This window comes from Myodes glareolus, chromosome 6, assembly GCF_982192425.1.
Source record: "Myodes glareolus chromosome 6, mMyoGla1.1, whole genome shotgun sequence".
NCBI classification, from domain to species: Eukaryota; Metazoa; Chordata; class Mammalia; order Rodentia; family Cricetidae; genus Myodes; species Myodes glareolus.
In genome coordinates, this window is record NC_142031.1 from 18,779,826 (window position 1) to 18,793,528 (window position 13,703).

At 49.2% G+C, this 13,703-nt stretch overlaps 1 protein-coding gene across 2 annotated transcripts in view; it reads right to left on the minus strand.

Annotated features, from left to right (window-relative positions):
- Asap3 (ArfGAP with SH3 domain, ankyrin repeat and PH domain 3) overlaps positions 1–4,544 on the minus strand; it is a 41,394-nt gene extending 36,850 nt beyond the window's left edge. The window contains exon 1 of one of the 2 annotated variants that reach the window (XM_085690485.2): positions 4,289–4,544. In XM_085690485.2, coding sequence (XP_085546611.2) covers positions 4,289–4,417 — 129 coding nt within the window. In that variant the 5' untranslated portion in view covers positions 4,418–4,544. The remainder of the gene's footprint in view (positions 1–4,288) is intronic. The other variant, XM_048443243.3, reaches the window with a different exon arrangement.
- Positions 4,545–13,703: the final 9,159 nt, after the last annotated feature.

The window sequence follows — 13,703 nt, forward strand, 5'->3', positions numbered from 1 at the left end:
TAGGGGACAGCTGATAGGTGTGGACCAGGAAGCAATAAGGAAAAGCAGGAAGACCGCAGACACACAGCAGGTAAAATCCATGGCCCTTGGTGGAATGAGCCTCCCAACTTGTGTAACAGAACCTGGCGGCCAGCCTGAGGAGTTGTCAGTGTGGTCTAAGGAAAACCACTGCAAAACCGCTGGACATGAGAGTCTGGGCTGGGTGAGTCACTGAGGGGCCAGAGGTAACTGAAGTCACGAGCTAGACAGTCTGGAGAGACAGCAGGAAGAGAGATGGTGACCCAGGGCCCAGCCTTAAGGAAGGCCTGGACAAGGGGATGAACTTCCTGCCACCTGCTACCATATGCAATTGCTGTTGAATGTGCTCATCTGTTCCCTGGCCGACTTCTCCAGAAGAGACTGTGCTTAAGGCAGGGACTGCACCTCTCTTGCTGAGGGATGGGCTTTCCCAGCACCTACTACCCAGCTTGGAATACAGTGCCATTTTGAGACCCTTGGTAATATTGTCTCCTCTAGTACTTGGTCAACCCCATTGGATTTTTGATCCCCTATGCCCAGCACAAAGTCCGAGATGCTAAGCATCCCTAAACATTCCAATGGGATAATATGTAACTGTTCTAAACAGGAGGCTCCTGGCAGCATGGGCCTCTCTGCAGAGGCCAGACTACACCAAATAGAGAGAAGCTTCATGAATGTTCCTGGGAGGAGTCTCTGGACCCTGTCCTCCTTCTTTAAGAAGTGTCTTCCTCCCCCAGGACTAACTGTGGCCATGTTTACCCTGCCTGAATCTATCCCTCCGTGACCTCTGTTGATGAAACGAGGGGTGGAGACCCAGCTTCTGTAATCAGTCCGAAAGCTGGGCTGGGCTGCCTGGAACTTGGAAGTGGGACATGAGAGACTGGCTGGGTTACCTTTAGACACTGGACCAGCGAGGTCTCGTGACCGTGTGGGGCTGAAGCTGCCTGAACTCTGGGGCCTGTGTAAGGAGAAGGGAGCAGAAGCACAAATCGGATAAAACAGAGGGAGGGGACATAGATGGAGCAGCTGCCCGAGCCCCTGACTCCTCCCAAACCTCAACTCCCAGGCCACAAGGCATCTACCTGGCCTCGCTGCTCAGTTCCAAGAGGCACCTCTAATACTTTAAAACAAGCTTCCTTTCCACAGAAACAGGCTAGAAAAGGGGGCGGGGGGAGTCATAAATTTCAGGCTAGCCTTGGCTAGACCCTGTCTCAAAATAAACACATGTACATACACACACACACCAAGGAAAAGGTAATTTTGACTCCATCAGAATTTCAACTATGCACTGTTAGACATGATAGAGATTTTTGGTAAACACTCTGCTAGCCATGACCCTTCCCCCATCTATCAGCTCTGAAGACAAACACGGGGAGCATGCGCGTGTCCACAGAGACTGCCTCTTGCAGAGTGCAGGTCAAAATGGTCTCCTGGCTTCTTGATCTGCTTCCTTTCAGCCAGTCCCTGAATTCACTCGTGTTCTCCGCTAACCTGGGTTCATCTCTATCTAGCTGGAAGTAGAACTTCCTCCAGGAAGTTCCAGTGTTGCACTGATTCTCACTGGCTCACTTCCTAGTGGCTCCTTTAGCCTCTGACAACACTGTGTCTTTTGCTGGACACTGAGGACAGCTCCTGGCAACTCTTGCTTATTACCCTAAGACATGCTGCGTGTCCCCATCCAGTCAGCAAACCAAAGAAGGATCATTACATCCGCAATGCCCAGCACAGAAATGGCAGAGAGAACTATACAAAAACAGCAGCCAGCCGGACCTGCCGTGACACACATGGCAACTGCCTTATTTTCCCTGTGAAAATCAATAGGATGATGGCTGCGGGGGGGGGGGGGGGTCGAGGATGGTAGGGGCCATCTGATGCAGGGATTATTTCAATACTCCCTCATGTTGCACAGAGATTCATAGGGAAAAACAAAGAAACCTTTAGCAATCCAGTGAGGTTGAGCAGGGAGGAATTAGGAGACTCGGTTTCAAGACGAAATAATTGAGGTTTAGAGACGGTCTAGAGGGAGGCCAGGCAGGTGAATGTTGCACAAAGAGAGCAGGACCAGAGGTTAAGACAATGAGGGAGAAATGCCAGCTGCCCCCACTCCCTTGCTCTGGGAACTCAGGCAGTGTCTGGTCCTCTCAGTATCTGTTTCTCCATCTTAAATGAGAGGAATTCTAGCTGACTTCTCTCTCACAGGGTCCTCCAGCCTACACACTCTTGGCTCCTATGGCCTGTTCCAGGGTCCTTCCCAGTAGGAGTGACAAAAAAGGCTTGCAAGTCCTAGGACAGAGCCCCGAGTTACTTCCAGGAAACCGCCTAGACCTAGAAGTCTTGATTTAAGAAGCAACAGGAGAAGCAAGCCTGGAGTGAGGTTAGTCATGCCTGGTACTGGAGGGAGAAAAAAAAAGTATCAAACTGCATGTAAGCATAGCATAATAATAGAGAGGCATGACCACAAAACCAACCAGAAGATTCCATCAAAATCTAATTCGAAAGTCAGACTCCTAACTTTGGGGACGCTGGAAAGCTGAGGAGAAAAGCTGTGCTTGGGAACCTCAAGCCTTTCTGCTGCAAAAACAATAAACAAAACAAAACAAAAGCTTGCAAGCGCGTGGATCTGAAGGCAAAAAAGGTTGGCTTTTGTCTGCCCTTCGCTGGAGGCAAATCTGAGCCCCCTCCAGAGCCCACTGGATTTCCAGACCCAATGCTGAGACAGTCAGGTAGGGTCAGCTGCACAGGCACACAGTCGGATCAGCCCCTTCGCCTCTGACTCAGCACTCTAGTGGACAACCTGGAGAAGAAGAAAAATCCTTGAAGATGTCCCGAAATGTGAAGGAGGCACTCCTGAAGACAAGGCTAAGGCTACGGGGTAGCATTTCCCTCAGAACAGCCAGTAAGACACCCATATTTGTGGTAATGCTTCTGCTCAAGCGATCTTAGCCTCACTGGCTCTCATTTTCACAAAGACATGTACTCCAAACCCAGGTATGGTGTGCACCCCTGTAACACCAGCTCTGGAAAGGCCACGGCCGGAGGATCACAAGCTTAAGGCCAGCTTGGGCTTTCTAGTGAGACAGTCTTAAACAGCAGCAAAAACCAAGTATTCTTACTATGTGCACAAGAAATGAAGCTCCAAGAGATCTGGTCACTACCTAAAGAGATCTGTCAATGACCTTGACAGTAATGTTCCCCTCTCTGCACAGCTCTAAGAGGTAAACAATTAGCCCCACTTTACCGGCCAGGTCACATGACCGGTCCCACCCATCTTGCAAACTGCAGGGCCAGGGTCTGAACACGGGTTAGCACCACTTGAAATTGACAGTTTGTACAATTCTCTGTCTTCTTTACCAAGGAGGAAAGAGTCCAGACAGTGGTCCAGCCAGACACGGGAAAGGAAGAAGGGAGATTTCCTAAGACCTCAGCTCTGACTATTTCTGTGTAGTTTTGTATCTGCCACACACAAAAGGCAGCACATTTATGGTGAAGGGTTGGGGGTCCAGAGTACCGCTCAAGTCCAAGATGCCACCCCAATTTGGAGCATCCTCTCGAACACAGCTGCGGGACATTATCCTCCTCTGGCTGCAGACCACAGACTGCATATTCCTTACGGATGAAAAGCTGAAGGGAGTTCAGAGAAGAGGAATGAACTCCAGTGAGCATGGGAATGGGGTGGGGCAGCCCACAAGGGCAAAAGAAAGGGCCTGGGACACTTTACTTGGAAACACAAAGAGGAGAAGGGAGGGGAGAGGAGTCTATAAACTTGCCCGCGACAGCCAAGGTGAACCCCGGCTCCTGGCGCCTCTTCCCATTCGCATTCATTCCACAAGGCGAGCCAAGTCTCAGAACAAGCAGCCAAGAGGAGGGGGCCACCTCTCTCCTAAAGTCAGGGAGAGGTAGTTTCAGGACTGAGCCTGTTTCTCAGAAAGGGACTGACCTGGGGGATTGAATATTTGTGGGACTCCAAAAACGAAAACACAGAGCTGTAAGCCAATGAGCAAATACACATATGATATGATGGGCAGGTCGCCCAAAGTATTTGAGAGATGTGCCTCGCCATGTAGGAGTCTCTATCGAGGTGACCCTCTGGTCCTCTCTTCCAGGTTTCTCCGTGAGGAGGCAGATGATTGAGATGAGCTAGGTTCCCACAGATCTAGGAGGGGCGAGTTTCTGGAGCGCCTCAAAGAGCCATCGTAGCTCCGAGTACTCCGGCAAAGGTCAAACCCAGGCCCCAAATTGACGTGAGCTCCCTCCCGCCTGGGCCCCTCACCTCCTCCCGTGCCAGAGCGGCCCCCCGGCACCGGGGCATCTTGGCCGCGAAAGCGGCTGCCCCGGTTGGGGAGCTGAGGTCCTCCGCGGTGACGGCCAGGAACTCCGCGACACTGAGCTGCTCGGGCATGGCGGGCGCGGGACGGAGACGTCGAAGCTGCCTGAGCCGGGCGCGGGGGACGCTGCACTTAACCGCGCTGGGCTGGCTGCACCGCGCAGGGCCTGCCTCCACTACCCGCAGCGTCCCGGTCCTGGCCTCCTCACGCCCTGCCCCCTGACCCGCCCCGCCCCGCCCCTAACTTTCCTGCCACGCCCCGTTCCCCTAGCCTTCTTCTTCGGCCACGCCCCTGACCCACTAGTCTAACTCCCTAGCCACGCCCCCGAATGCCTAGGCTAACTCCTTGGCCCAGACTCAGTTCCTCATCCTAACTCCATGGCCACGCCCCCACGCGCTTCTCTAACTCTCCGGCCACACCCCAGCCGCGCCCCTAACTTCCTGGCCACGCCCTAGTCCCCTGCTTCGGCCCTACTCTGCCCGGCCTCTATGACCTAAAGTGGGGGAGCGCTTTCCCGGGACCCAGCTCTCAACTCCCAGGCCCCGCCCCCGACCGGCTTCTCTTACTTCTTCGCCACGCCCCCAAGGACTACCAGCCTCTGAGAGCCGCACGCATGCCCGCAGCTTGACTCGCTGACCCCGCCCTCGCGACCCTACAGCCTCCAGCCCTGCCCCCTAGCTCTGTGCCCCGCCCACCGCTGTCTTAGTGGCGGCCAAACGTGTTTGCTTCTCTTTCTGCCTGAAGGCTGTGGTTAAAGATAAGGTCTGCTTCACCAGGCCACAGAAGATCTTCGCCGTCACCCATCCATGTGCCATTGAGTCACCTGCCTCTCTGGCTTCTAAAAGTAATTTATGCGTTTGGGCTCGTGTCATACTCTAGAGTATATTTAAGTAGGAATGGGAGAGGGTTACATTAGTTTTATTTTATGTGCATCTGTGTTTTGCGTGCGTGTATGTCTGTGTGAGGAGTTACAGATAAGTGTGAGCTGCTATGTGGGTGCAGGGAATTGAACTGGGGTCCTCTGGAAGAACAGCCAGTGCTCTTAACCGCTGAGTCATCGTCTCTCCACTCCTTTGGCAAAGTTTCTTAATTCCACCTGTGGCCAGGGGCCCTTCCCACTGTCTGGTGTCCACCTATCTACCTTCCTCGTCCATCTCCTTGGCTTTTTCAGGGGTTTCTTCTTGCCACCTTCCCCACCCAGCCTGACGCCTGTGGCCTCAGCATCTGACCCATGCTGAGTGCCTCTTTCCTTCCCATCTCCACTTCCTTCCTGATTATCTAGGCTGCCTCTTTCTGGACCAGGCTGGCCTCGAACTCACAGAGATCCGCTTGCCTCTAGTCTCCTGATTAAAGGTGTGCACACTGCCACCCAGCTCTGGGTGAGTTTTATTTGCTTGCTTTTCCTTTGTTTTGAGGCAGACCTTCCTGGGACTGCTGCTCCCCGCCCCTCCGTCCTTCCCTCCTTCCTTCATCACCTGTCCCTGATGTCTCTTGAACTCACTAGGCACACACTCCTGCCTCAGGACCTTAGAACTGGCCTCTTTCCCAGCCTGGAATTCGCTTCCCGCTGGTTGCCTCCCTCTGTTTTTTGTTTGTTTGTTTGTTTGATTTTGAGGTTTTTTTTTCAAGGCTTGAATGTTTCTTTTTTTCTTTTTTTAAAAGTTTTCTTTTTTTAAGATTTATTATTTATTATGTATGCAGTATTCTGCCTATATTCGCCTGCAGACCAGAAGAGGGCACCAGGTCTCATTACAAATGGTTGTGAGTCACCATGTGGTTGTTGGGAATTGAACTCAGGACCTCTGGAAAAGCAGTCTATGCTTTTAACCTCTGAGCCATCTCTCCAGCCCCCTTGAACATTTCAAATGTAACCATAATGCTTATCCTGGCCATCTTGTTTAAAACTCGCCACCTGCAGCCTTCCTCACCCCGCTCTCCACATTCCACCTCTCTGTCATCTTAATCCTGCTGCTTTTTCCCGATCCATTACTTTTAGTATGCTAGGTTTTTGGTATGAGTTTGCTTTTTGCTTGTTTTGTTTTATTAATATGTATGGATGTTTTGCCTGCCTGTATGTCTGGGTACCATGTGAGTGATGCTGGGTGCTCTAGGAAGCCACAGGAAGGTATCAGACCCCCTGGAACTAGAGTTACAGATAGCTGTGAGCCACCATATAGCTCCTGGGAATTGAACCCAGGTCCTCTGCAAGAACAAATGCTCCTTAACCACCAAGCCGTCTCTCCAGTCCCTTTAATTTTATTTTTAAAAATTTACAATGTGTGTGTGTGTTCTCACACACGTGTGTATACATGCATGACACTGAATTCACGAGGTCAGAGGACAACTTTCAGGAGTTGGCTCTCTCCTCCCCACGTGGGTGTCTATTTATCTTCAGACAGGGTTTTCTCTAGACTGACTTACTGTGTAGCCATGGGTCACCTCAGACTCCTGACTCACATGCTTCCATCTTTTGAATGCTAGGATTGCAGACACTGCCACACACCGGGTTTATCTGATGCTTCCTGCTGAGCACTGTAACTGCATGACACCTCTGAGACCTGTCCAGGACATTGCTTGCTTGCATTCCTTTTCTTCTTCTTCTTCTTCTTCTTCTTCTTCTTCTTCTTCTTCTTCTTCTTCTTCTTCTTCTTCTTCTTCTTCTTCATCATCATCATCTTTCTCTCTTCCTCTTCCTCTTCTTCTTTTTCTCATTTTGAGATAGAGTTTTACTGTGTAGCCTTGGAAGGCTTGGAACACACTAGATACACCAGACTGACCTTCACCTCCCGAGAAATCAGCCTGCCTCTTCTGGGATTAAGTCATGTGCCATGATGCCTAGGCTCATGCTGCTGACTTATGTGCCTCCCTTTTACTGTTTGTCCCTCTACTACCATGTAAATTCTGTCAGGAAGGAAAGGGATTTGTTTTGGTTAAGGCTTTGTGGGAAACCAGGCTAGTGTCCAGAGGCACAGACGGCCCGGGGTTGAATCCTGTCTTTGCTATCTGCCTCTATCTGCCTTACATAAATAGCTCCATTTCTGTGGGTCCCAGTTTCCTCTTCTCTCCCAGGTGGAATGAGGGTGCCTTCCCTCCTAGGATGGTCAAAATGAGGAGATACAAAGAGTGAAGAGTTTAACCACAGCACACCCTCCCCCGTGTTATCCATTGTCCCCACAGCCGGTACACAGTACGTATGTATGCAATGAACATGACACGGACGGCATGCTAGTTTATATGTCAAAGTCAGCTGACCCATGAGCAGAAAGGGCAGAACTCAAGTCCAGGTTTATTTGATGTCACTCTCTGCTGCCATGTGATCTACCTTCTGGAAACATGTTCTAGGTTCATCTCCAGGCCGTAGGTAATTCATATCTCTCGTGCAAATGAGAACTGAGTTCAGGAGGAAATGGCAGCAAAGAGGCGCCTCAGTCGGATGATCTGAGCTATACCTTTGCACACCTGTAGCACGATTAATTAAAAAACCAGAGACAGATATTGGGGTTCAACCTGAAGGTCAGCAAAGCAAAACAGCCAGCCACTGGCTCTTACCTCTACCTCAGTCCTCAGTCCGAAATGGCGATCCTGCCTCCAGGAATCTCAGAATGAGACTGTGTGTGAGAGCTGTTTCCTCCCATCTTACATTCCTCTCTAGTGCTGGGATTAAGAGCCTGCACCATCACCTGGTTACTCCGGCAAGCCAGTGTAGCTACTGGGATTAAAGGTGTGTGTCACCACTGCCAGGTCTGTAAGGCTGATCAGTTGGGCTGTTTTACGCTCTGAACATCAGGCCAGCTTTATTTATTACAATACAAATAAAATATCACTACACACACCACTCCTAGCACCGTCTTGATCCGATGTGATCTGCCTCTCCAGTCTCTCAGGAGAAAAGAACAAGCCTCCGTGTAGTTCCCGAGGCAGGAGACTGCCACCTCACTGCCCTGGTCACCTCCTGCTCCCGTGCAGCCTGTCCCTTCTGTCTGCATTATTTCCAGTTTCTTTTCAGCTTCCTGGCTCAAATGGCATACATTTTACTGCCCCCAAGGAAGCCTTCCCTCATGTCCTGGGATGTTCTGATGCCCTGCCCATAGGTCTTTGTGCTTCCACAAACCCACGAAAGAAAATGTTTACAGAGAAAATGCAGAGCACCAAATTTTAAAATGTCTGTCGGGGCTGGGAAGCTGGCTCAGCGGTTAAGAAGGCTTTGCAGCTCTGACAGGAGACCAGGGTTGAGTTCCCACCAACCACTTCAGGCAGCTCACAGCCACAGCCTGTAACTCTAACGCCAGGGAGTCCAACACCCTCTTCTGTCCTCCACAGGCACCTGCACACACAGCCTGTAACTCTAATGCCAGGGACTCCAACGCCCTCTTCTGTCCTCCACAGGCACCTGCACACACAGCCTGTAACTCTAACGCCAGGGACTCCAACGCCCTCTTCTGTCCTCCGCAGGCACCTGCACACGGGTGCACATAACTACACACAGACACATAATTTTAAAAACATCTTTTAATGAGAGGGTATGCATGTCAACCCATTTACACGGCCATAGTTCCTAAGAAGGGGATTTTCATGTTCCCAGGGCATGAAATAATAATAATAAAAGTGAAATAATTCATCCAAGATGCACTTTGTGCTGATACGTTCCTAAGCCCATGACATACAATTCTCTCACTTTGTTTTCTTGTTTTTCCTTTACACCCTGTCTGCTGAGGCATAGACAGATGCCCGCCTCTCTTTGCTCCCTAATTCCCTGGCCTCAAGTGTTGTGTGGGGTTCCTACCCAAGAAACTGAAAGGTGCTCGGGTCGACCACAGTCACTTTCCAGGGCCCCGTGGTCTTTGTATGTCCTCATCTTAAACCACTAGCTGATCCTAATCTTCAAATCTCAATTTTTAAATTCCCTTAAGAGAGAACTAGATATTCCCAGCTGAAAGAGACAAGAGCTCGAGCCCAAACTTGAGCACTATAGTTGGTGCTGTGGCGCCACCTAGCGTTGGGTAGTGCACAGCTGGAAAGCGGAGCACAGTAGCCTTGAGTGCCCACTAGAGTGGGCCAGACTTCTGTAGAGAAGGAATGTCACTCACACCCCACAGAGCAGATGCAATAACCTTTGTGCACTCACGGGAAATTTGCAGAGGACAGTATGAATGAATTAGATACTTCAAAAATCATATTCCCGAGACTGGAGAGACGGCTTGGAGGTTAAGAGCATTGGCTATTCTCCTGAAGGTACTGAGTTCAATTCCCAGTACAATTGCCTCTGACTTCCATTCCAGATGACCCAGCACCCTCACACAGACATACATGCAGGCAAAACACAAATGCACATAAAATAAAAATAAATAATTTTAAAAATCAGGTTCCCAAAGGGTCAGGGAACCTGTGAACAGTTGGAACCTTCTAAACTTATTTGGTAAATACATAAACATGTCTGATATATAAATTTAAGGCACCACCATAGTTCTTAAGAATAAGATTTAGGTTGCTGGAAGGATGGCTCAGCAGCAGAGCACTGGCTGCTCTTCCAGAGGTCCTGAGTTCAATTCCCAGCAACCACACGGCAGATCACAACCATCTATAATGAGATCTGGTGCCCTCTTCTGGCCTGCATAAATACACACAGGCAGAACACTGTGTACATAATAAATAAATCTTAAAAGAAAAAAAAAGAATAGGATTTAGAAGTCAGGCAGTAGTGGCACGCGCCTTTAATCCCAACACTTGGGAGGAAGCAGGTGGATCTCTGAGTTCAAGGCCAGCCTGGTCTACAGAGTAAGTTCCAGTACAGCCAGGGCTACACAGAGAAACCCTATCTTGGAAAAAAACAAAAATAAAAACCCAAAACAAACAAACAAAAAACAAGAAGTAGGATTTAGAGTCAGCGCGGGAGAAAGGCACTTGCTTCCTGCCAAACTTGAGAAGTAGAAGCAGGCAGGTCTCTTAAGATGGAGGCCATCTTGGTTTACATAGAGAGTTAGATGCCAACTAGGGCTACATAGTGAGAGCCCTGTTCTAAAACAAACAAAACAAAAGCCAACAAACAATGATAGCTGTGAAAGCCTGAGGTCTAAGCTTGATCCCTAGAACCTCTGTACAGCTGGAAGGGGAGAATGGACTTCACAGCCTGTCTTCTTACTTCCACATGTATCATGCACACGGTGACACACATGTACATGTGTGCACACACACACAAATAACTAAATTGTAAAAGAAAGATGTTTATGATTTTTGTATTGTTAAAAAAGATTTGTTTTATTTTATGTATATGAGTGTTTTGCCTGCATGGATGCATGTGCACTACATGTGTGCCTGGTTCCTATGGAAATCGTAAGAGGGCATAAATTCCTTGAAATTGGAGTCACCAGGTGGATGCTGGGAACCTAACCCAGGTCCTCTGCAAGAACAGTATAAATGTTCTTAACCACTGAGCCCTCTCTCCAGCCCTCAGCAGCTAATCTTTTAAAAGGAGGAGGAATTGAGTGGCTGGTGGTGAGGTTTGATTGATAGATTGCTTGCCTTGCTCAGAGCCCTGAATTCCATCCCAGAACCTCACAAAAGGGATGTGTTGAGTTGGGAGGTGGCACACGCCTTTAATCCCAGCACTGGGGAGGCAGAAGCCGACAGCTCTCTATGAGTCTGAGGCCAGCCTGGTCTACAGAGGAAGTTCCAGGACAGCCAACGCTACACAGTGAAATCCTGTCTCAAAACACCAAAAATACATAAACAAAATAAATAAAATAAATAAATAGTATGGTTTTTTTTTTCAAGAATAATATTTGTAAACCCAGCACTAGAGAGTTTGGAGGAGGATCATAAATACAAGGTCACCCTCTGTTATAGGGAGCTTGAAGCAAGCCTGGGCTACATGAGACCTTGTCTTAAAAAAGGTGAAGCTGGGGCGGGCTCAGTGGTTAAAAGTGCATACTGTTCTTGCAGGGTACCCAAGTTGGATTCCTAACACCCATTCTAGGGAGTTCACTCCAGTTCCTGTAACTCCAGTTCCAAGTGGTCTGATACCCTACTGACAATGTATATATATATATATATATTAGGAATAATGGTGATAATAAATTTTTTAAAGAAGGTGAGAGGGATTGGGGTGGGATGGGTATACCAGGGCATGAAACAATAATGAATATTATATTTATCAAAACCTTACTTTGTGCCAGGTGGGGGGAATACATGCTTTTAATTCCAGCACTAGGGAGGCAGAGGCAGGTGGAGTTAAAGGCTAGGACAGTCAGAGCTAAAGAAAGAGACACTATACTCTCTCTGCTCAAAAACAGACAACCAACCCTTACTTTGTGTAGGTCCTCTTCACACGTTGCTTAGGAGTCCTCAAAAAGATAATTTATCCAAAGGTTGGTTAATACAGCTCAGGGGTAGAATGCTGAGGTAGGTGGGGGCCCGGCCTAAATTCTTCAGCCAGGAAGTGAGGAAACCGTCAACCTGGCTGTGGCGAGTGCCAGTGTCTGAGCTTCAGCACCCTGGCAAAGAATGAGGTGGATCATCAAGCTCGCTTACTCACCTGATCCTGTCCCAGCTGTGTTAATTCAGGAACGTAAATTCACCTTTCTGAGCCTCACTGGACAGAATCACACATCTATGTGGGTTTTGAAAGAATGAACTAGAGCCGGGCAGGGGTGGCGCACGCCTTTAATCCCAGCACTCGGGAGGCAGAGGCAGGTGAATCCCTGTCAGTTCGAGGCCAGCCTGGTCTACAATAGCTAGTTCCAGGACAGCTAGGACTGTTACACAGGGAAACCCTGTCTCAAAAAACAAAAACAAAAAAACACAAACCTAAAACTAGCTTCCAAGAAGGGGCTGCCTCTCGCAGTGACCACTAGATGGCAATAGTGCTCACCCTGGGTGAACAACTGCTGTCCCAACACCCAGGCGACGTTCTCCAGATAACATCTTCAAAGGGTGGCCTATAACTCTCCATTCTCCTGCCTCAACCTCTGCAACCACACCTAGCTCCTAGTGGTCCTGTTCATGAAGGGACCACGTACTTCTGAAAGGATGGGTGGCCTTGCCTAGCGCAACACAGCCAGCAGCCAACAGACCCAGCAGGTACCCTCCTGCTTCCACTCAGCTGGGGCCCTCTGAACTCTGCTGTGAGCGGCCATCTTGGTCTGGTTTCCGTAATTTAATTAAGCCGTCACGTTTTTGTAAGGATAGAAAGTCTACGCACAGGAATGTAACCCTTATTGAAGATAATACCTTTTCACAGTCTCCAGACCGAGCGAGATGTTTCAGACGGAGGTCATAATCATGCACGGCTTGAAAAGAGGCGCTCTACAAAGTACGAGGACTGTGTTGAGAACCAAGGCTGCCTTGAAGTCCCACAATGCATCCCTGGAAGCCTTGGCCAGAAACACCTCAGAGTTTTGTACATTTGGTTTTAAATTCATTTGATTCCCCTCCAATCAGTGCCAACCTACAAACGGTGTGGTTTGGATCCCCTCCAATCTGTGCCAACCTACAAACGGTGTGGTTTGGATTAGAACTGACTGTAAGCACCACGAAGGAGGCACCTAACAGGTGCAGGCACATAGTAGGTACACAGAAAATGTTTGTGAGTCTGGTGTGATCTGTGATCCCAGCTATTCTGCAACCTGAGGCAGGAGGATTACAAATTCAAAGCCAGCATGGGCAATTTTTAGCAAGACTGGAAACAGTGGGGGAAAAGGAAGATGGGGTGCCTGAGACTATAGGTTAGTGCTCGAATGTTTGATTAGCATGTGAGACCCTGGGTTTGAGTCCATATTCTGGAAAAAAAACAATTGCCTGGCAGTGGTAGCACACACCTCTAATTCCAGCACTTGAGGAACAAAGGTAGGCAGATCTCTGAGTTTGAGACCAGCCTGGTCTATAAAGTGAGTTCCAGGACAGTCAAGACTACACAGAAAAACCCTGTTGGGGGAGGGGGGAAATAAGAGGGAAAAAAAAAGCCTCTGGGCTAAAGGAGCAACAATCTCACCCAGTTCTTGTTTGAAACTGGCTTCTGGCCTTGAACTCATGACCCCTCTGCCTCCACCCTCCCAGGGCTGGGATCATAAACACCACCTCACCCAGCCTAGTGTTTTGTTTTTTCTGGTTCTGAGTATCTTACAATTTCATTTACTAAACATCTGAATAGAGAGACTTCACAAGAGTCCCCCTGCTGGGCCCTGACACACTGCTGGGCCCTGACACACCCTCTCCTATGTGGTCTTCTAGCCTTGATTTAACACAGAGCTTCAGGTACCTAAGGACTCCGCAGCTGACACACAGACCAGGCTCTGGCCGCCCTGCAAAGAGGAAGCAAAAGGTAAAGCAGGTGCACAGCGTGGACCAGGAAGGAGACTTCTGACC